The 23560-nt window shown below is 38.2% G+C and overlaps 1 protein-coding gene across 2 annotated transcripts; it reads left to right on the forward strand.

The window, feature by feature from the left end:
- On the forward strand, positions 1-18072 carry plbd2 (phospholipase B domain containing 2). Of its 2 annotated transcripts, none has more exons than XM_053234221.1 (12): positions 1-272; positions 4136-4229; positions 7118-7270; positions 7992-8092; positions 9400-9614; positions 9698-9792; positions 12734-12894; positions 13054-13149; positions 14226-14297; positions 16605-16757; positions 16898-17060; positions 17380-18072. In XM_053234221.1, exons 1-12 carry the CDS (start codon positions 16-18, stop codon positions 17548-17550), a joined length of 1731 nt encoding a protein of 576 aa, XP_053090196.1. In that variant the 5' UTR covers positions 1-15; the 3' UTR covers positions 17551-18072. The 2 variants fall into 2 exon arrangements, with proteins under 2 accessions (XP_053090196.1, XP_026792034.1); XM_026936233.3 differs by lacking the exon at positions 1-272 and adding an exon at positions 279-481.
- Positions 18073-23560: the final 5488 nt, after the last annotated feature.

Raw genomic sequence — 23560 nt, forward strand, 5'->3', positions numbered from 1 at the left:
TATTAAAGTGCTTCAATGCGCCACCTACAGGCGAGAGAACTACAGGATCTGGCGAATAACTGGCGACCTCTTCAGCCTCGTGAAAAGCCTATAAAAACCTGCCTATTATCAAAACCCTGCGTATTTGTCCAGTCAGGCGTTTTGGGAAGGAGCTGTTTCTCTTGTCGCTGCAGGGGCTTGTGGGGGAGATTTGGGACACAGACTGAAGATCAGGACTCACCGTGGAGGCGGTCACGTGGCTGCCGCTGGAGTCGGGGATCACATGATGAGCAGTAAATAAGCGAGTTTTTCATGCAGTCGCACTAAACGCCATGTTGCGCTTTCTTGTGTCCATACTATTCGTGTGTGTGATTTCACCTGCGGACACACACCTGCGGTCTGCAGTATTTAACCAGCAGACCGGAAAACTGCAGTTAAAGGAGGATATTCAGGCAGACTATGTCGCATTCGCCAACTTCACGGATGCCATTGTGAACACGGGGTAGGCCTGTGTGCTTCTAGCTCAGAAATCTCCCTGGTTGTTGCTCTTTTGTTTTGTTTTAGTTTGTTTTGTTTTCATTATGCTTATCTTTCATTTACTTGACATGAACTTTTTTTTTATTATTACTCTATGATTAGTCTGTGGTTAAATAGACTGGAGCTGTGCAGATTTTTTGCCTTTAGGTCAGTGACATGACATGACATGCATATTTTTGTGTCCGAGTGCATTATTTACTTTTAAAATAATTTAATAAATTCATGACATGTATCACTTTATTCTGTAAAACAAACTTCAGTACATTCAAATAATATATATTATTTTGCTTTGGCATCTCAAACCCCAAAAATGTCGGGCGGCGCGACAGGTGAACAGACTAAGATTATAATGATTGTGTGCGTGTTTCTGTTGGGGTTTTATTCCTAGTTAATTTTGCTACAGTATTAAATAAGAATCTAGGATTATTTTTGTTATCTTCTGTTAAGGTGAGGAGATGTTGATTTAGCAGCACTAAGCTTTTCTATGGCACAGGAGGCTCTCCTTCCATGCAGTTTGAAATACTACCAGTTTAGTTTGGTGCCATTTACGTTCTAATTTTCAAGTTGTCTGTTTTAAGGTGAGTGTGTGATCGTTATACCAGGGTGCTAGCTTTTTCTCTCTAATTGTGGAGCTATCTTATCTAGCGTGTAGCGGAACATGTAACTGTAAGCATTCAGTTGCCTGATCAATTTTTTCTTGATCAGACGGTGATCCAATCGTGATTTGTAACTCTGGGAGATTATTGGTAAAACTCTGTGCAGTAGCTGATGTGAATGTATGTTTGATGCTGTAATGTGGAAAGGTGGATATATTATGATTAAGACACACTTTAAATGAGATAATGATCTGAGATAGCTTCAGACTGCAGAAATGTGACTATATTTTCTATATTGCACCACTTGACAGTTTTTGGGTGGTAAAGTTAAAAATACAGTCAAAAAATGAATTTAAAAGCTTTGAAATGTTATTTGACAAATGAGACTTGTTTAATCACATTGTTCCAGACTCAAAAAAATATGCCTTGCATCCATTTTGAAAATATTTTTTAAAAATACCTTTTTAGAAGCTTTATTTGTCATTGACCCCTTTGCTAAAATCATCCTTTTTTTTTAGGAATACAATCTAAAATCATTAACTAGGTCCTCCACATGCATTACACCCTGAAGTTATTGTTACAGAATTACTTAATGTGGTCATAAGAAGCAATTTATATCGGTGTAACGAAAATAACTGACGTGAAATTTTTACAAACTCAATTGTATTTTATTTCGGGGCTGTGCAGAGAGCTTTAGAGGGGGAGGATGAACTACAGCAATCAATATTCAAAAGAATTTAAAACTAAATTTTATAACAAACCACATCTTACTTTATGATTACACCTTCCAAGAGTTTGGCAATTATCAAAATGTATTATTTTAATTATTACTTGAAGTTTACTCAGTTGCAGACTACACTCAGGCTGTACTAGCCTAAAAGGTGAACCTCAGAATCAGACTGCTATATTGGTGGCTAGCTACTATACTGCAGCATGATTTCCCACTAATGTATAATACTATGGGCTTTAATATAATGTGACCGCAAGCAACATCTCTCAACATTGCGAAGTAGCCATCTCTGTCTAAAGAGTACAAATAGTTTAATTTAAACTGGCAGTTATGGAGAATAAGAAATGACTTACCTTTCTGTTAGTCAGTGTCACTGCTTGTGGTTGTGTGCTTAATTTCTATTGGCTAATGGTCCTTCATTCAAAGACGGAGGTGGAGGCGCAAATAGATAACATTATAAACCCATGACTACCAACAACTTCAACCTAATGGGTGGCAGGCCTTTACCCGTTTTTTATTTATTATTTATTTATTTATTTATTTTTTGTTTTTTTTTTAATGGCTGGCTAAAAATGAGCACCATGGCACCATAGAGGGGAAAAAGTAATGATTTATAATCACACTAGTGTCACCCAGAAGAGGATGTGTTGTATACCCGTGGTATTTTTATAGTGTTTTTGAGTTGTCTTCTGTGATGAATGAGTTTTATAATACTTTCATATATTTAATATGTGACAAACAACTGAGAGAATAACATGTGATATTTCAAGAAATATGACATTTCAACACTTTTTATTGACAAATATTCAAAAATCGCCATGTTCAGAATTATTCATACCCTTTATATTACAGTGTTTCAATAATCAATAGAAAAGCCTTTGTTCTTAATGACGGCCTGCAAACACTTCTTGTAGGTCTCCACAAGATTTCTACAGGTCTGCTGAGGAATGTTTCCCCACTCTTCCTTCGCAAAAGCGAAGAGATTGGAAGGCTTCCAAGCCCTGACCCGGATCTTCAACTCTCTCCACAAATTCTCAGTTGGGTTCAGGTCAGGGCTCTGACTTGGCCACTCCAGAACATTTATGTTGTTGTCGCTGAACCATTGCTTGACCACTCGTGCCGTATGCTTCGGGTCATAATCCTGCTGGTAGGTCCAATTCTCTGGCAGGTTGAGCTTGTGTGCTGACGCCACCAGGTTTTCATCAAGAATCTTGAGATAGTCCTCCTTTTTCATGATACCATCTATCTTAACAAGGTTCCCTGTACGACTGGCAGAGAAGCATCCCCATAGCATGATGTGACCGCCGTTAGAATTGAAGGCTTCTCCTTTCTTACGCCAAACATATGCAACATCCATATGTCCAAAGAGCTCCAGTTTAGTCTCATCTGTCCAGAGGATGGATGACCAGAAGTTCAGATCTCTATCTAGGTGACCCCTCGCAAAGGCCAAGCGTGCATCCCAGTGTCTCTGGGTGAGGAGTGGTGTCTTTCTGGGGCGATGTCCATGGAGACCACCTCGATGAACAGTGGATCTTGATACCGTCTCCCCTGCTTGGTTGAGGGTGTCTATTAGAGCTTTGGTGGTGATATGGGAGTTGTTTCTAGCGACTCTAGAGGATACTTTGCGCTTCCTGCCACGCCCATCCAGGTTTTTGACAGTGTTGAACATCTTGAACTTCTTGATGATACTCTGTACAGTTGATACAGGGACATCCAGTTCTTTGGAAATGGCCTTGTAGCCTTTGCCTCCACTATGGGCATTCTTGGCCATGGTGACAGTGACTTGAGAATAATTAAACCTTTGCCCCCTTAATTATAGTTTACAGAGCAGGTGTTACCATTTAACATTATTAGGCCTTAATTGATTAGACCTAAATTGATTAAATTGATTATAGTCACTGGAGTATGAAACCATGTGCACTTTCACAAAAGAAGGATTTTTTTTCTGAGATTGGGAATAGGGTATGATTAATTTTGAACAGGCTCAAAAGAGAATCTCTGGCCATATCTATTGGTATACAAATGAAGTTTAGCTAACATATATGTGGGACTGTGCATAGCAACTAATATACATTGAATACAATGGAAGTTTTGCCAAAGTAGTTTTTATAAATGAAAAAAATTAAAAAGTATTGATTTGTCCAAGGGGTATGAATAATTTTGAGCACAACTGTACATCCTGATATCCGTAAAGCTGCTTTGTGACAAAGTACACATAGCTGTACAAATAAAATGCTGTACAAATAAATTTTAATAATTTTAATTAGAACCTCATTTTTTCTGTCCTTTTCAGGTGGTCATATCTGGAGGTTGTAACAAATGGCAAGTACAACGACACGCTGCAGGCTTATGCTGCTGGAATTGTGGAGGGAGCGGTCACCTCGCAGGTAACACTTACATTTTTTTTATTCTAAGTCTATCACATCACATATTTTATCTCATCTGGAGACTGATGGACAAACTCAGATCATCACCAGTAAAAGTAGTGACAAGAATTTTAACCTAGCTTCCATATCTGAAGAGTCATAATACATTCAATTAATTTTATTTGTATATCGCTTTTAACAATAGACATTGTCAAAAAGCAGCTTTAGTGAAACCTGGGTGTAGATTTAGGTCCCTAATGAGCAAACTAGAGGCGACAATGGCAAGGAAAAATCTTGAGTCAGTGTCTTTGTCTGGAATATTAATTGGAAGGCTGTTCCATAGCTGAGGGCTTCGTAGGAAAAAACTCTGCCCCCGGCTGTAGTGTTCATTATTTAACGTACTGATAAAAAATAGCCTGCTGATATTTCAAAGATGAACAAGGCTATCTTAGTAATATTATCTAGAAGAGTGTCAAATGAGAGACTGGATATAATCACACCAAGGTCTTAAATTTCTGCACGCGGTGTAACTGAAAGGCCATCCAGATTCACTACATAATTACATCTAGCTGCCTCTGGCATTGGTAGAAGTAATACTGTCTTGTTGGCATTACAGTAGGAGGAAATTACCGAACATCCAGTGTCTAATGTCCTTTACACAGTCTTCAACTTTATTCAGCTGGTGTCTGTCATCTGGTTTGGTTGAAATATAAAGCAGTGTGTCCTCTAGGGCTGTAGTCAAGACAGCCATTGTCATGTCCAAGACAAGCCAAACACCAGAACTAACCAAGATTGAGTCAAGACAGAGTCGTAACGGGGTCAAGACTGAGTCAAGATGACAGTATAAAAACAGTCATTGTACAACTAGTTTTGGAGCTGCTGTTTTAATGAGTAATTTTTTTAACAGAAAAAAAATCAGTTTGTCTATGTGGGCAGTAGTTTAGTTAGTTGGAGGGGTTTGCATTTCGTAGCTCCTGTGCAACAAGACCTAAAGACTTAAGACAAGACTTAAATCAGGAAGTTGCTGATGTCAATCTTTTCATACTTTTCTTTTTTGGCACACTTTAGTGTTGTTTAGTATGATTTCATATTCAGCAATTCAAAATATGAAACTAACCCTGCCACAGTAAAAGAGACACAATGCCACCAGCTTAGCATCAAACCTCTATGAAGCTGCACCACACACACACACACAACAAACTCTGTTCTGGCTAGTTAATGTGTTCTGTGAAACTAAAACTGGTCCAAATTAAATCCCTAAAATATAATACAAAGGTAGGTCATCTAAGCAAATCAAATGTAAATATTTATTCATAGGTTTTGATTTATTCGGGCCCCTCTTTTACCCAGAGCCCTGCTCTACAGCTCAAGTTAGCCTGTGCATAATTCCGGCCATGCTGGAAGTAATTACTCTGAGTCCTCCAGCCCTAATGTCATCAGCAAAAAGATCAACAAATTATTGGAAAACAATTAACTCCACTTTGTGTCAGGCTGCATCACACCACCATGAAGTGGATTATTGTCCTATAACAGCAAGCCCTGTTGTGTTTTAATCCTTACTTGTCAGAAGTTTGTTTTAACTCATTCTGGGCATTCTTTTAACTTTACTTTCTTGAATAATGTCTGAATTATTAGGGAAGAAATCAGTTAAATAAATTTATTATACAGTATAAAAAAATAAGCAAGAAATTGAAAATTAAAAGCAATAACTGGAATGTGACAAAGACTGATAGAATAAACAGACCTGAAGCCTGGAATTGAAGATAGATGGAAATAGTGTCTCTTCTGAAATTCTCTCTAATGCTGTATGTGGTAGCAGTTGCATGGACTAATTCACTAGGTGACAAATACTCTCACAGCAAGACAGATGGTAAGGAAATGCAGGCAGACGGTAAACACAGGGTTTCTTCTTTGTCTTCTATACTTTGTTATTCTGAAAATATTTTGGACTAGATGAAGCCAATTCTACAGAGACCTTTTTTCTTTTACTTTAATGGAACATTAAAGGATTTTGTTGTATGAAGCGTAGAGCTGTGTGCCAGACTATTTTTTTAATCCCTCTCCCACTTTCTCCTGAAGATTTTGTTCATGCAGTTATTATTGTTGTACTTGGCTAAATTAAATTTAAATAGAATGTGGCCTGTTTCCTCATTATGTTATGACAAATTAAGGCCTGGAGTTGATTCCAAGCATTGAATTTGCATTTGGTAGCTATTCATGGGAACTCTCAATATCAGTCAAATGTTGCAAAACTGATAGGATGGTGCTTCACAGTACAGATGGATAATGACCCAAAACATACTGTGAAAAGCAAACTTCAGATTTTAATTTAATTAAAACTAAGCACAGACACAGCAGCACAATAATATTTGTGTAGAGACAGGTCAAAGTGCACACCTTCAAAATCCTAAACACAAAAAGTGCATTGTGTGTACAGTACTGAACTTCAGGAAAACAGTTATCCTATTCTTGATGTTCTCATGAGGCCTTAAGCAATAGATATGCGAAGACCAACAACTATGGGCAATTTTTTTAGCAAATGGCAATGAGCCAAAAGAGTTGGCTCTTCCTGGTGAGCTGAGCTAATTTAATCCGAGTCACTAAAGAGCCAGAGGAGAAGTAAGTGACTCATTCACCATTGAGGGAGCGAGTGTCTCAGGTGGAAAGGTGACACACAGTAAAAGGTTATTCATCTTACAGGTTAGGCCTTGGGTCTGTATTTATAGGTCTGTATTTATCAGGATGAAAATCAGGTAAAAAGCAGCTTGATCTTTCACTTTTGTATTTCTTTACCAAGATTCTATTCTCACGCAGCTTTTTCACGCCCTCTCTCTCAACTTCTCTCACTCTCTCTCTCACGCTCTCTTTCACTCTTTTTCTCTCTGTTTGTGTGTGTGCATGAACTTAAGCTCATCTATAAGCATTGGATGAACACGCTGATGGGATACTGTGGGCCATTTGACCAGGGCTACTGTCAACGTCTGAAAGAATACATTACCACTAACCTGCGGTGGGTGGAAGAGCAAATCAAGACAGCTGCAGAGTCGCCTTACTGGCATCAGGTACACTGGGTTAATTTCCAGCTGTAGTTGTGGTGATTAGCCATAGGCCAGTGACATGGAGTGTAAGTTCTCTTCAAATGTTACTGCTTATCGGAGGCTCTGGATTAAAAGACCCATCCTGTCAAATTCTATCTGCTTAGAAAAATAAAAACAATATATATTAGAGCTGGAAAATACCACTAATACCACTGATAAAATTTGTTATCCTAGGTTGGCAGTCTTCAAACGATGTATAAAGACCTACCTCTTCCTAAAGTACTTAAATAAGTACTTAGAAAAAAATCTGTGTTGTCTTTGTGCTATTTACTATATTACCTCCCCAAAAGAGTGTTTAGACTAATGGTATTCTTAGTCCGTGACCCAGTGAACCAGTATCAGCTCTGGATAAAGGCGTCTGCCAAATGCCATAAATGTTTATCTAAATGATTTCAGTAAGAGGTTAGAGGATTATTTCCTAGTAAACAATCACACATGAACATATGAATTAATAAATGCAGATTAAATAAGAGCAGGTGGTTCTGTGGGTAGCAAATCTAACCAGTGTTGATTCTTTAGAGCAATGTGAGGTCAGACTCCCCTGCAATCTAGATCATCAATATGAATTTCGTTAATAGCTATGAAGAAAGTATGTTCTTTATCTCCAAACACTGATGCACACTAATCTTAGGCTTACTTTGAAGTCCAACTGGGGTCAAATTCTAAATAATCTGTTCTCCTTCAGGTCCATTTGTCTCTGCTGCAGCTGAAAGGTTTGGAAGATGGTTATAATGGACAGTGTACATTTCCAGAGCCAGGGGTCTACTTTAACCCCTTAGGATTTCTGTGAGTGGGTTGTAAATTTTCTCTATTCTACTGTGGGTGAATCACTGACACCCCAATCTCAGAACACTTACAGCAGGGAAATTCATGTAGACAGAACCACAATGTGTTGCCAGTAAAACACCACTAGGCTAACACATGTTGTGGCTGCTAACGTAAAGCTAAAGTATGTTTCAGTCTAATGAAACTGAATCTGACTTCACTGTTGAGATCTAGACATGTTGTGTAATTTAACATTAGCTATTCTGATGCAGATTGACACTTGACAGCACAGCATATTAAGAATTGAGTGGTTGAAAGTTTAGACAAATTCTGTTGAATAGAAATGCGTAATTTAAATTTGCTTGTTTCATATACAGTAAAGTTACTAACAAGAAGTCGTTCCAGAATATGACACATGCTCTAAAGTCTTAAACCAAATAATCAGTATAGACTCCCTCGCTTTTTTATGTGGTGCATTAATATTCTAGACGTTTTTACTTTCCCTAATGTTAATACTACCATCCTTTTCTGTTGTGCTCTACTTTAGTGTTTAGTGTTTGTTAGTGTTGCTGTAGCTCAGTGCTGTCTTGTTTCCTGAGCTGAAACTTTTGTTACAGTCTCAGTTAATTTTGATTTTATATATTTTAATCAATTGGTTAATGTTAGTTTTAGTCTAGTTTTAGTTGAAAATGTGGAGAAATTGTAGTCTTGAGCATAGAAAATGAAAATTGTACAGAATAGCTTCTTGTTAAGATTTCAAACAGAAAATGCATTAATTTCCCATGTTTCAGTTCTGACTAAAATGGTACACCAGAAAGCTTTACAAATGCAATCACCATTAGTGGTCTCCTAAAGCCTTCCTGTGCAGATCTTTCAGAGCTGTGCTTAATAATATTACTCTGATGAGGACATTTACAACACTGCATATATAAAATTTATTTATTTTTTTATCACATTACATCTAATGGTAGTGTAATTTTTTGAACATGTTTGATATGTACAGAGGTTCTAGCTTCAGATGCACAAGACTGTCTTTTGTTGTTTGTTTTTTTAAATGTTATAGTTTTACTGTTAAAAGTAAGGCTTTATACAAAAAGTTTTTGGTGAAGCAAAGCCATGGGCGTATTATAATTGGGGTAATTTAGTGATTAGAAGGTAGACTTCTACTGTGCAGCGTTTTCACAGTACTGAAGAAATAAAATGGTCTTGTAGTCTGAAAGCACAGTCACTGGTGGTCTAATGAATAAATTATAATGGTCCAATGTTTTTGTTCAAAGAGACCTGCCTTTTGCAGCATTTCACTCTTTTATTTTCAATTCATGGCCCAGACTTTTCCAGATGGGTGGAGACTTGGAGGATTTGGAAGCTGCACTGAACAAATCCAGTCAATCACGTACAGTGGGATCCGGCTCCTGCTCTGCTCTAATCAAACTCTTGCCGGGTAACAAAGAGCTTCTTGTTTCCCATGACACGTGGAACAACTACCAGTCAATGCTTAGGATCATGAAGAAATATGTTTTTTCATTCCATACATCTGTGAAAGGTGATTCTCTGTCTTACTCAGGTAACATTCTGTTACTGACAGCTCAACTGATTTAAACACTTCTTTCACCACTGTTTCTTCAGATCAGACATTGATTCCTGGTAGTACTCAGGCGTTCTCCTCTTACCCTGGCTCCATCTTTTCAGGAGATGATTTCTACATTCTCAGCAGTGGCCTGGTAAGATGCTGTTTGTATTTGCACAGAAATAATAATGCAGATAAGGAAGTGCAGTTTGGCCGGCAGGTCTAACATAATTACACATTTATATATAAACAGATCTCACTTTAGGAAATATTAATACTACTTCCTGTTGAGGAAGAGAAGCACTCAAAGTGTTGATATTGTTCTTTAGGCTGTTGAGGATGAAAATATCTCTTGTGCTATTACTGTACTTTATTGAGAAGAAGAATCATTTAACATTATGATGCTGTTTTCCACTGAGGGTGAGTGAGAATTGTTGTGTTTGAAATTATACTCTGTTGAGGATAAGAATTGCTCAGGGTCATAACACTGGCCTGAGTGAACTCCATGTCAGTGCTTTACAAATGTGCTTTACCCTGTTTGCAAACATGGGTTTCATTGGAAGAAAGCACATCTTGACTTTCTTTCCACATTCTGAAGGTTGATGTGAACATTACCCGAAGCGCCTGGCCTGTATCTGCATGATTTTATGCATTGCACCGCTGCCACACAATTGGCTGATAAGATAATTGCATGAATGAGTAGGTGTACAGATAACATACAGAGGTGTACAGAGTTCCTAATAATGTGCTCAGTGAGTGTATATTTAAAGACAATAAGTGTCTGCCAAAGTGCTGTACATTAAAATAAAGTAATTTCATATGGCATTGAAATAATATACAAATAAAATTAAATAAATCAATAAATGAATGAAACAATAGAAGCATTAAAAGACCAACTGCAGTTGAAAAGACAGGACAAAACAGAAGACTCATTACTATATACTTAAAGACTCAAATGCCTGGGAGAACAAATATGCTTTTTATTGGTTTTGAAAATGTGTATCCTGGCGAGTCTTTATAAAAAAGGTTGCTCTGTGACAGAAAATGCCCAGTCACCTTGAAACCTCGAGGCTGCAGAATAGTTACAAGCAAACACTGTGTTTAGTGCCCACTTTCATTCCGAAAAATGGCTGTTTTCATTGAGAATTAGGTTAATGCACAGCTTGGCTGCACTCTGTGTTGTCTGGCTCGTACCTTGGTCTTCTGAGACTGAAAAATGGAACAGGTTTACATAGAATGTGACATGATACTGTATATAGAGTGCCTGTATTTCCTGCGACAGTCCCGTGTGAGAGGTTTGTTTTATGGGTCCCGACTTAATCTCAAAAATGGTTTATTTGTCTCATACTTAAGAAGAGTCACTCCAAAGTACTGGTCTGTGTTTAATCAGATAAACCCTTTGTAATACAGATAATTGGAGATGATTGGCTAGGTAAAATTTGACATTGTTTTGTTAGCAGACAGAACCCCAAATTGGACAAAATATTTATAAGACTGAGACATCAATATCTTGTACTATGTGCAAAAGAATTGAGTAGATATTGAGTATTCAATATCTAACATAAAGGTAAATTTTATTCTAATTAATGTAGTCATACTTGACCCCAAACAACTCTACTGAACCAAGGAATATCTGTTCACCTTAAGGATGTGGGAACCATTGTGCTAGCTCACAGCATGTGGAATATGTGGAGGAGGTGTTAGCATCAATGACAAGCAAAGCAAAATGCCCTGTTTGTTTTTTAAACACTAATGATAAAACAATTCAATGGTTTGCTGAACAGCAAATCTAAAATTGTTTTGGCTTGTCATCTTGTACTCTTTTCTGCATAGTCAACAAGAAATTGGAATTAAAGGATACTATTAATGTGAAGTTTGGTTTGTGAACTAAAAATCCTTGACTTTAAATGCTTGACTTTTTAGTGAGTCTAACTTTTAGTGTGCAGGTTTAGTACAGTAAAATAATTTATATCTGTCAATAAATATGAGCCTTGTGAAAAGGGGCATCAAATTATACAGTAATACACCAAAAGCATGAGAGTTTTAAAGTTTATCATCATATACAGTCATAGGGAAAAGTAGACCTTCCCTTTAGTTCTGTTTTTATTTATTAGGGCCTAAATAACAATTGTGTGGTCCTCAGCAACTTCTATAAACAAACCTCAGGTGACAACAACAACAAAAAAAAACACAACAGATTAAAATCTTTCCCAAAATACCCACATTCAGAAACCAGGTGGAGAAAAAAAAGTATACCCTTCCTACACAATCATTAAGAGAGTAATTAGCATTGTTACTAATGAAATGCATAAGATTAGTTAAACATCAAGAAGTGTGAATACCTCTATGTCTACATCATGCCAAGAAGAAAGGACATCAGCCATGACCTCAGAGAAACAATTGTTATATTAACAATTCTGGATTAACATAATTGAGGCGACAGTGGCAAAGAAAAACTCCCTGAGACGATATGAAGAAGAAACCTTGAGAGGAGCCAGACTCAAAAGGGATCCCATCCTTATCTGGGTGACACCGGGTAGTGCGATTATAAACATTCCCTTCTATAACTGTATAGTATATGGTCAAAAAGTGCAATTGTGTAACCTCGAAAGTTCATTATAGTTTACACATGAAGTCTATTTTGTTGAAGTTCACTGTTCACTGATGGAGACTTGACTGCAAAACTGTAGTCCCAAGCCATCATAGCAAAACTGCTCATATCAATTGAAGTCCAAAGCCATCTTCATGGTTTCTAAGTGCTACCATCCACAATAATCTCATGTATCTTCAGGCTGTCCATGTGGGGCCATCCTCAGCAGCAGCGAGTAGTTTTTAGATGGTGTACTGTTCCAGAATCAGTGACAATACACCCTGAAGCTGTTTTGGCAGCTTGTTGAGACCCAACACTTTACTTTGTTTTTTCTTTAATTGGTCACACATCTGTACTTAACTGATAACTATCAGAATTTTAATTGTTAGTTTTGGCAAATTCTGGGCAATAGGTGATAGATGGGTTACACAAATTAGTTACTGTTCATAACTAAAAGAAAGTGTATACTATTTCTTGGACATAGCAATATTCTCTCTCATTTCAGGTTACACTGGAAACCACAATTGGTAACAGTAACCCTGACTTGTGGAAATTTGTGAAGCCTCGAGGCTCCGTCATGGAGTGGCTGAGAAACATTGTGGCAAACAGACTTGCTCGATCTGGGAAAGAGTGGGCCGACATTTTCAGTCAGTACAACAGTGGAACGTAAGGAGTGCACAAACATACATAGTTTCTCCATCAAGAAGGAATCCCCACATTAATCCAGTTCTTTTAGTAGAGAAATGTTGCATGCCTAATGGCTAAGAAAAGCCTTAAAAGTGCAAATTTTGCTGTAATTGTTATTTTTGTCCCTGTTTCCTCTAGCTACAACAACCAATGGATGATAGTTGACTATAAGAGTTTCATTCCTGGCAGACTCAATCTGAAGAAAGGGTTGTTAACCGTGCTTGAGCAAATACCGTAAGTGAATCATAATTTGGATTTATAATTTATCCACTCATGGTACTACTAGATAGTAATAATCACCTATTATGTCAAGTGCAGACAAATGAGCTATGATTGCTGACCCAAACTCACAAAAGAGGTTTTAAAGTCCCCTGAATGAAAGTTTGACTTTTAACTATCATGACTTTGCTTAATTAGTCTGAACAAAAATGTTTTTTTTCCATTTGTTTTTCATTCCATTTGTGAAGCACTTTAATATGCTCAGAGTAAAAATGTGGCCTTAATTGCCATATATTCTAAGAAATCAGGAACGTTATGCCTATGCTTAGGCCAAAGAAAAAAAATATTTAGTCTTCAGAGTGTCATAAATCGGAGTGCACTCCTTGATGAGTGTTCATCTTTTCCTTTCGTCAATTTTTCATCATCATCAGGTTGAACCCAAATTTACACTTTATACTGTCCCTTCTTTCTTCTACCAATTCAGCTATAGGGTCTTTATTTGGGTCCAGTGGGGCATGTGTTTTAATAGAGAGTATTTAGATGTAATTATTTAAACAGGCTAAATGTTGAACACACCCCTTAAGATTAATATAGAGCAGCTGTAACTGGATGTCATCTGTGGAAGTGGCATTAAATCTGTTATTGTTGAGACTGTAGTTTATTAAAATGTGGGTTATTTCTTTCTTATGGACCTTGTACTATAACTATGAAGTTTAATCATTTTATTATTATTATTATTATTATTATTATTATTATTATTATTATGTAAACATAAGATTTAACACAAGTATGATTGTGCTTTGCTCTCTATTGACTTACAGAAATAAGCTGTGGTTTACCAATTTACACTTATGCAACTGTCATACTTTATGGTTAAGATTTACGTCTAGGATTAACTCCTACTCCTTGCCCAGTGTTGCTCTTAGAACTGTTTACACATTTTTACTCCCAACTTTTTAACTGCGTTTTTTTTTGGATAAAATAGACAAAAAATATTTTTAGGAATACTTCTAAGCTTTTTATTCATATTGGCACTGGAGTTAACATTTCATAACAGTATTTCCTTCATATTTAATATCTTTATTTTCCAGAGGGATGATCCAATCTGCAGATAAAACTGAAGAACTGTATAACACTAGCTACTGGGCCAGCTACAATATTCCGTAAGCACTAGAGCTCATCATACAATATATTTCTGTATTTATTTATTCTTTCAATTTGATTCATTAGGGGGCCAAGCACCAAAGGTGCATAGGCACCCTATTGCCATTCTTTGTTTTCTTCTTCTTCTTTTGGCTAGGGTGTCTGTGGGAACCCATAGAACCATCTGGTAAAAAGTTCTGAAATTTGGCACACTGATTTCCTCCTACAAATTTTGTCCAATTATCAGCAAATTTGGTGCCCATCATCTAAACAGGAAGTCTCACAAAAGTTACCGTAATGGGCCAACGAATCTGAGGGCGAAGCTGCCAAACAGGAAGTGAGGCTGTATCTCAGCAACAGATTTGCGCACTGACACAAAACTTGGTAGGCATCTTCAGGACCATGACCTGAGGCTATGCAACGTGTTTCGTGATAGTGCCACCTATTGGTCATAAGTTACAATAACATGCTAAAAATGCTTACATCTAACTGCCATCTTGAGACCTGTCTGAACAAAAGTTATCAAATGAATTTTGATAGTCAAACCCGTTCTCCTGTAACGAGCTGGCAAATGCAAAAAATAGGATGTGAGGGTGTATCTCAGCAATTATCTACATATCTCATCACAAAACTTGATAAGTATCTCCATGACCATGCCCTGAATGTACCCAAGAAGTTTTGTGACTGCACCACCTTGTGGTCAAGAACTGTAACAACTTTCATTTTTTTCTTTATATCATTTGAAGAGTTTGTGATAAATTCACATGTCATTTTTCTTATAATTCCCTGGAGTAAGCAGAAGTGAAAGCACACCAACATCTGAAATTCAAGTGTATTTCCTGTCGATCAGGTTGGATTATGTTAAAAACTGTTGTTTCGCTAATCCTCCTACAAATGTTCTCCAATAATCACCAAATTTGGCACACATCATCTTCAGAGTAAGCCTCACAAAAGCTATCAAAAGAATTTTCAATATTCTAAATGGTTTTTCTGTAATGGGCCAATGAATCTGACGGTGAAGCAACCAAACAGGAATTGAGCCTGTATCTCAGCACCGACTTTGCGCACTGACACAAAACTTGGTAGGCGTCTTCAGGACCATGACCTGAGGTTATGCAACAAATTTCGTGCCAGCGCCACCTACTGGTCAAAAGTAGCAATAAGATGCTAAAAAATGCTTCTATGTAACTGCCATTTTTGCTACTCCTCCTCCAAATTTTGTCCAATCTTCACCAAATTTGGCTCGCATCATCTATCTAAACACTGCTGCAGCAATGCCACTCTGCTGCCAATTTGTTCATCTAGATTTTTCCTCCTACAGAGAATTCCACCATTATCTGTGGCCAAAACATACACATCATGAGTGAAACTACAAATCACTCTTGAACTCCTTTGCCTAAAGTTATGGCTCTGCTTTCCTGTGATTGCTTAGGCAACAATTGTAGCAGGTCTGTGAATGTGTGGCTCACCGAGTCTGGGTGCTTGGCCAACGAAAATGCAGCTTGCAGCTTTAATTCATTTTATTTTCCTCATGCTTTCGTTGGTGAGGGTAGCCGTCAGCTCAGACTTCTCTATGCTCAGCCACAGATTCCATCGAGTAATTCCGAAGCCACTTGGGTGATATCTCTCTTGCAGGTCCTGGGTCTGCCCATAGGTGTCTACGCTTGATACAGCTCTTCAGAGAGCTGACCAGAGCATGCTTGTTAGATGCCCACACCATGTTGGTTTTCGAGATTATTTTGCAAAGTTACTCAACAGAACAAATAAAAATATTTTCCCCATTGATGAAAATATAGCTTTGCAAGGACAGATATTATATCTTTGGCCAGGTAAAATGTCATGGCATCCCTGATGTCTTTAGTGCTTACTTGTTTTCTCATATGGAGTATTTTTTTGCATTTGTTTTCTTCAGAGCTGTTTCTGGCTGCAGTGCTGTTTGTGTACTCTCTGTGTTATCTGGACTTCAGCACACTCTTTGGGATGCTTTCTTGATGGTTCTCAATCAGCCAATCTTGCATATCCATTGTTTTCACGTAACAAAACGAGTGTACTTTGCTCCCATACACAAACACCACATCTCTGTGTAAAGACCACCACACGGGGTGTGTGTGTGTGTGTGTGTGTGTGTGTGTGTGTGTGTGTGTGCGCGCACAAGAGAGTGCGAGAGAGTGTGAGAGTGTGGGGGTGTGTGAGTGTGTGAGTAGAGATGGAAAAAGTAATGATGTATGTATGTGTGTTTCACGTGTACTGAATGTCACTTTACAGGTATTTCTAGATGTAGAGACACTGAAGAAAAGACAGGGTTTAGTGTGCTTGTGTTGTTTTAGGTATTTTGATGAGGTGTTTAATGCGAGTGGCGGTCCAGATCTGGTGAAGAAGTATGGCTCGTGGTTCTCCTTTAGTGACAATCCAAGAGCTCAGATATTCCGCCGCAACCAATCCCTCGTTACTGACATGGAGTCCATGGTACGCTTAATGAGGTATAAACCTGCACAGACATCAAATCATGTCTGATTTCATAGGAGGTTAAACTAAAATATCCCTAATCCATCAGCTTCAGATTGATTTTCTGAATTAGCCTTGTGTTTAATTTCTCCCATTTTTCTTTCCCGTGGTGCAGATACAATAACTTTAAGAATGATCCTTTGTCGGAATGTGATGGCTGCAATCCAGCCCAAAATGGCGAGAATGCAATCTCCGCGCGATCTGATCTGAATCCAGCCAATGGCACATACCCTTTTGGAGCTCTTAGACAGAGGCCTCATGGTGGAACGGACATGAAGGCAAGAAATCCATTACTGTTTAAAAAATGTCATATTAAGGCAAAAAAGGATGTTTTTATAGGTTTGACAGCCAGTGAACCCTGAAGGTCCCTTCAAGTAAAGAATGTTTTGGTCTTATTCAGAACTCTCTGTAGTCATGCAAAAATCTTGTGATTTTTATGTCAGGGTTGTGCAACTAACTATTTTTAAACAGCAATATCTGAGGGAAGTTTCTCAGTATATGTGATATGACCACTTTTCACACTGGCAATTAAATATGTCTAAGCATTCTGAAAAATTAATTCTTCCTCTTCCTCTTTGTGTCTCTTTTTTTTTGCAGATGACTTCCTATGGCTTATTCAGGCAATATGAGCTGTTAGCAGTTAGTGGTCCAACATGGGACCAGGTGCCTGTTTTTGAATGGAGCACATCTCCTTACAGCAGTTTAATGCACATAGGCCACCCAGACCGCTGGGATTTCCCTATTGTACATGTCAGGTGGTCAGAATAAAAGATATATTGTATGTCATATTGTATGTCATCAACCAACCTCAGATTTGTTTGCTCTTCTCAAGGAGGTCAGTATCCCCCCACTAAAAAAAAAAAAAAAAAAAAAACACATTGTTTAGTTTCTGTCATTATCAGGTGCAAAAAATTATATATGTGATACATACACAAAATACCTCTGGACAACTGCTCAATTAGATGAGAAATGGCATGCAGTGAAATGTTGCTTTAACTTTTAAAGTTACTGGGAGTCCTAATGTGCTATATCTACATTATCACATTACAATTCACAGTTCAAAACATGCATTCAGTAACTTGGTTTTCTATGACAGAAAACCAAGATTTGTTTCTTCCTGACACACAAACATGTTTCTAAACTTTACTGGCTCCATAAGCCATCTTTGCAGGCATCAGTTGGAGTTTTATAAAAAGTATTTCAAGGGAAAAATTTTATTTGCACAATGTGATCTATGGAGTGTTTGAAATGAGTGTTTTGAAATTTTGAATAAACAGCAAATTTATATAAGTATATATCCACTCTTTTGTTAGAAAAAATGTTCTCGGGCAAGCAAAGGTCCAAGACATTGTCCTTGTGAGAGCGAACGATTATTTGCCTTTTTCAATCTGAGGTTAGTATAGGAAACATGACAAAGGTGTGTAAATTAGTGAAGGTGATGTCCAATACCATAATATGCTCTGACCCCATTCCAGTGTAGCATGGTGATGTAGCTTACACCACTATGCTTATGCTGGATGTCTTAAAGGGCTGGATGTCCAAGTGGTGCTCTGAAAACAGTGTGAGCTGTCTCGCCTTTTAGGACTGGGCTGGTTTCACACTGAAGTTGCTGCTCTCATTCCCTGTATAGGACAGGTCTAGATAATCTGTGACAATTCAGAGCCAGGACCCAGGCAGCAAACCAAGCTAAACCAAGTGTCTGGTAGCTGCCTCGAGGCATCTCTCAGGTTCCACCGTGTTGAGACGGTGTTTCTTTCCAGAGCTAAGAAATAGAAATTCTCAGAAGGTTTGTATCGGTAATCTAAATAACATAAAATTAGATCATATCAAATGTCAACACCTTTAACCGTCATGCTGTTAAATGGTACATCTAATGTTTTAAAAACCAAGGCAAAGGCTGTCCGCAAACTGAATGAAAACCAGACCACAAAGGCCTATCAAAATATATATTTATTATTTTAGACTTGCATAGTGAAAAAAGTGCAAAGATCAGTGAGTTAAAACAGAACAATTGTTTCAGGCCATAGCTTTCTTCAGTGCTCAACTACAAACAACAAACAGTTCATCCCTTTTACAGACACATAATGAAGATTGAGACCAGCTGAGCTTGATCAAGAGGAACTGCTATTTAAAGAGCTCAGTTCCAGAAAATATAGTATAGAAATACATCACAAAAACTCCACCAAAAAAATCACAAAAAGAAAAGAAAACATGAAAAATCCACCTCTTCATTCAAGCCATTAGGGGTTAAAGAGTTTAGCTCAAAAATCCAAAAAGCCTCTCTTTGCAATAAGAGAACAAATATAAAAATACAATATAAAGGATATAAAAGATAGATGGCAGAAAAAGTATGAACAATATGTGGAATAAAATGCAGATATGTGCAGTTGACTATATATCACTATCTTTATCACTATCTGGCCTTGGTCCAGCACCGCTCGCTGTAGATAGACTGCAGTTCAGGGAGCTCAGTGAGGATGGTGCGCTCAGCAGATCACACCACCCTCTGGATAACCCTGCTATCCTGCTTGGTGCAAATCAGGTTGTGATGCTTCCTGTCAGGATGTCCTGTCAGGTGCTGTCGTAGAAGTCCCTTAAGCATCTAAGGTGGTAAGGACACTGATGGGTCTTCTTCACCGGAGTGTTAATGTGACAGGCCCATGACAGGTCCTAATCATGCAGTTATCTAATCAGCCATTAATGTGGCAGTAGTGCAATGCAAAACATCATGCAGACACAAGTCACAAGCTTCAGTTAATGTTCACATCAAAGATCAGAATGACGAAAATCCAAATGGACTGGTTTAAGTATTTCAGAAACTGCTGATCTCCTGGGATTTTCATACATAACAGTCTCTAGAGTTTACACAGAATGGTTTCTGCAGGCTGAAATACCTTGTTGATAAGAGAGCTCAGGGGAGAATGACTAGGCTGGTTTGAGCTGACAGGAAGTCTACTAGGCACTCTTTACAACTGTGGTGAGCAGAAAAGCATCTCAGAATGCACAACCCATCAGACCTAGAAGTGGATGTGCTACAACAGCAAGGGTCCACATCAGGTTCCACTCCTGTAAGACAAGAACAAGAATCTGAGGCTATCATGGACACAGACTCACTGAAACTAGAGAGTTGAAGACTGGAAAAACACCAGGTGATTTTTTTTTTTTATTCTCAACTGTCCAGTTTTGGTTTTGGTGAGTTTGTGCACAATAGCCTCAAATTGCTGTTCTTGGCTGACACGAGTGGAACCCAATGGGGTCAACTGTCAACGCCGGTTGTAAATACTGATCGTTCAGTTACTATATCCTTCCTGGTAGTTCGAACCATTCTGGCCATTCCCTCTTTTATCAACAAGGCATTTCCACCCACAGAGCTGTCGCTCACTCAGTTTTTTTTTTTTTTTTGCACCATTCTGTGTAAACTCTAGAGACTGTTGTGTGTGAAAATTCCAGGAGCAGTTTATGAAATACTCAAACCAGCCTGTCTGGTACTAAAATCCATGCCACAATCATGAAGCTCTTTACCTGTATCTGCATAATTTTATGCATTGCACTGCTGCCACATGATTGGCTGATTAGATAACTGCATGAATGTGCACTTATACAGGTGTATAGTCACCTGTATAACACTCAGTTGATGGTGAGTGTATATAAAGTATATTCTGGCTTTAGTGGTTGTTCAACATTTTTATGTCCTTTCCTGGAATTGGAAAGGCCACCATGGCAACTGGCAAAGAACAAAAATGTATTGCAAGACATCTCATTCTATGCCATCTTCCACCAGATATACGTAGAATGGTGGACCTCGGGTGACCTACTTATATGTGGTGGGAAGATACGTAGCTCGAAATTTACTCTACAGGGTGTTACTTCTCACCCTGAGAAATATATTTCAAGCTACAGCCCCTTTCAGAGAGTGCAGGACAGTTTTGATCTTTGCCAGTTCTCATGCTGTCCTTTCCAATTCCATTAGATGTCCCAGAACACTCCTACCTCATTGGAAAGCCACACCATCTGCCTCAGTCCTTTACTGGCCTGCCCTTGGCCCCACCAGTGACCGAAAACAGCAGTCTTCTTCTTAACATCTTCCCACCACATGAGTTGGTGCCATTCTACATATATATCTGGTGGAATGAGATATCTTGCAATACGGTTATTTGTACCACCCAGCTCCACCTTCACCCTAATTGAGCAATGATCCAAGGCCCCGAAGGGCCAAGCCTGAAATGTAAGTGTCCCATTCCTGCAGGCAAAAACATGTAGTCTATCCTTGCACTTACCTCCCAAGTGTTTCTCCCAAGTTACCTGCAGCCTAATGTGAACATTGTCCTCCACTGTTCCTCACAAGATGAAATTGGCACAGCTCCAGATAAGTGTAATAGCATGTGCTGGTCTACTGGATTTTGCTCAATGTCCCCTTTGGGCCACCACAAAAAAACACAAGAAGTTTATGTCTGGTTTGGAGACCCTTACTTGATGGAACATAGATTTTATATCTGCCATTAATGCTGTAGGTTCTATGTAGGTATTAGTGAGGCATTAGTTCCTATCAGTAACTCAATGTTGCTATTAATTTCTGGAAAATCAACCTTTTGCAGGTATGGCCATCTAGCAATATCCACTTTTGTGGGTATATTGCCAGTAGTGACCGGCATCCCTTTTTGTGCGAACACATCTGGTAATTCCATCCAATCCAGAAACCTCTAGTCCTGAAACCACATATGTTGGCACAGACTCATCATCCTCAATAAGATACTTGTTTTTACCTTTGACATTCAAACGTAAAGTATTAAAGTAGCACCTTTACTAGCTATGATTTGAACTGGCAGTACTGAATGGACATTATTGTCTACCGGCCCAAATGTGCCCACATTTGGCTGAATTACAGCAGAGTTCACTGTTTCTGATGTGTTATTTTTCTCTTCTTGTTTTGCTCTTCTATCCATCTGCTCAATGTGGATGACACCGGGATGCTGTTTAGAACACATCGTACATGTAAGTCTTTGGGATGCTGTTTAGAACACATCGTACATGTAAGTCTTTGGCTGCAGTATTTGCTAATGTGACCTTGACATACACAGCCTAATCAGATTCTGTTTTCTTTGAGGAAGTCTATCTGTCCTTAAGGTTCTTTTTCCTAAAGGGCTTACAGTGCTCTAATGTGTGATCACTGCTACATAGGTGACAAGATACTTGAGAGTGCATTCATGGCATCTTTACCTTTGCCTCGTTCACAGTAGGTGGCGTTTCTGCTAGGTTTGTTGGGGGGCTCTTTGATATTCTCCAGCAGACATCAAAACTGCCAGTTTGGTTGATGACGCTGACAGCTCTGTTCCAGAACTTCATGTTTTTTTTCTTTAGTGCTTGTCTCTTCTTATTCAGTGCCTCCTCCTTATCTTTGAGGCCATGTTCTTCTTTCAGTGCAGCCACCTTCTCACATGATGGCCGCTCTTTCCACTTCCGCCAGTAGCCTCACAGATTAAACTGAAAACGTCCTTGACCTAGATTCCCCCCTGGAGACCTGAGACACGCTTTAGGGGCAACTTCAATCTCTTGAGGTTCAGCAACCTTAGGTACTTCAGACAGCCATTCATACACCAAAGAGAGAAAAGCATTAAATTCTGAGATTTTAGGATTAAACCATTCAGATTCATGGAAAGATTTGAAATCATCCAAAAAACATGCAAATTTACTCAAATTTTCCTTTACTTCCAGCACACATGTAGCATCTTCCATTAAGCAAGCATTATATTTGTGCCTCTGGTTAGGTGTACAAGCTTTCCTTCTGTAGCATTCTCATCCAAATCCATAACTATGTTTGAGAGGTCTAACTTGACTTCGCCTTCATTAGTTTTTTTTTTTCATCAGCGTCATCCATGCTACTATTGTTTCAGCATTTCATTTTTGGCATCTACATCAGATTATTTGAAAATGGATTATTTTTTTTTTTTGTATAACATGTGCTCAACTTTGTTGTAAAATATAAAGCCAGTATAAAAATCTTGTCCATGACATAAGGCTTAATGACATAAAGTAACAGTAGTGAGACTTTTAGGGACACGGTCTGGAACATTTCTTTCTAGCCCAGACTGTCGACAGTTGTGTCAGTGAAGGTTCAGAGTGAAACAAAGTTCTGTAATGTTGCATGGCACCAATATATTATATATTGTTGTAATTGCTGAAGAGCTTTTCATTGTTCTTCAGAAGCACAAAAGAGGAAGAGAGTAGCTTAAATCTCTATGAATTGCTGTGCTACCTGTATTTTTTTATTTCTCAAATATGCAATATAAAGCAATGATTAAAATAAAGCTGTTTACTTTAGTTAAACTTGTTACATTTGTTAAATAGTTTATTAAAATATCAAGTATATAAAGTATATAAAGTATATCAATATTTTCATTAAACACAAGTGTAGCCTATAAGAAAATACAAAATAACAATAACCTAAACAATTAAAAGGGGACAAAAACAACTGTCAATATTAAGCCATTGTTTGAGAAATCATTAAGGAAGGATTATTTTCTCCACTATACAACTAATTAATGTGACTTGGCCAAAATAAATAAATAAATCTGAGAATTACAATAGTAAATCAACATTAGCAAGTTATCATAGTAACTTCCATTTTGCAGGTAAAGTTTGACTGCACCGCCATCTGCTGCCGCGAGCGCAGAAACCGGGGAGCCCCGCCATATTGCGTCATCAACCTGCGACGAAGAACCTGCAGGCGAGTTGAGTTTCTTTGAAAAGTTATTGTTCCCACCCACATTTGGACAAATCC

Source organism: Pangasianodon hypophthalmus, chromosome 5 (genome assembly GCF_027358585.1).
Source record: "Pangasianodon hypophthalmus isolate fPanHyp1 chromosome 5, fPanHyp1.pri, whole genome shotgun sequence".
In the NCBI taxonomy this organism is placed as follows: Eukaryota; Metazoa; Chordata; class Actinopteri; order Siluriformes; family Pangasiidae; genus Pangasianodon; species Pangasianodon hypophthalmus.

Bases quoted from the DNA above. Each gene is read 5' to 3' on its own strand.
- plbd2 (XM_053234221.1), top strand. From the start codon at position 16: ATGCGCCACCTACAGGCGAGAGAACTACAGGATCTGGCGAATAACTGG. The intron at 9,615-9,697 runs GTGATTCTCTGT...CTGTTTCTTCAG, and splicing joins ATTCCATACATCTGTGAAAG to ATCAGACATTGATTCCTGGT. The intron at 9,793-12,733 runs GTAAGATGCTGT...CTCTCATTTCAG, and splicing joins ACATTCTCAGCAGTGGCCTG to GTTACACTGGAAACCACAAT.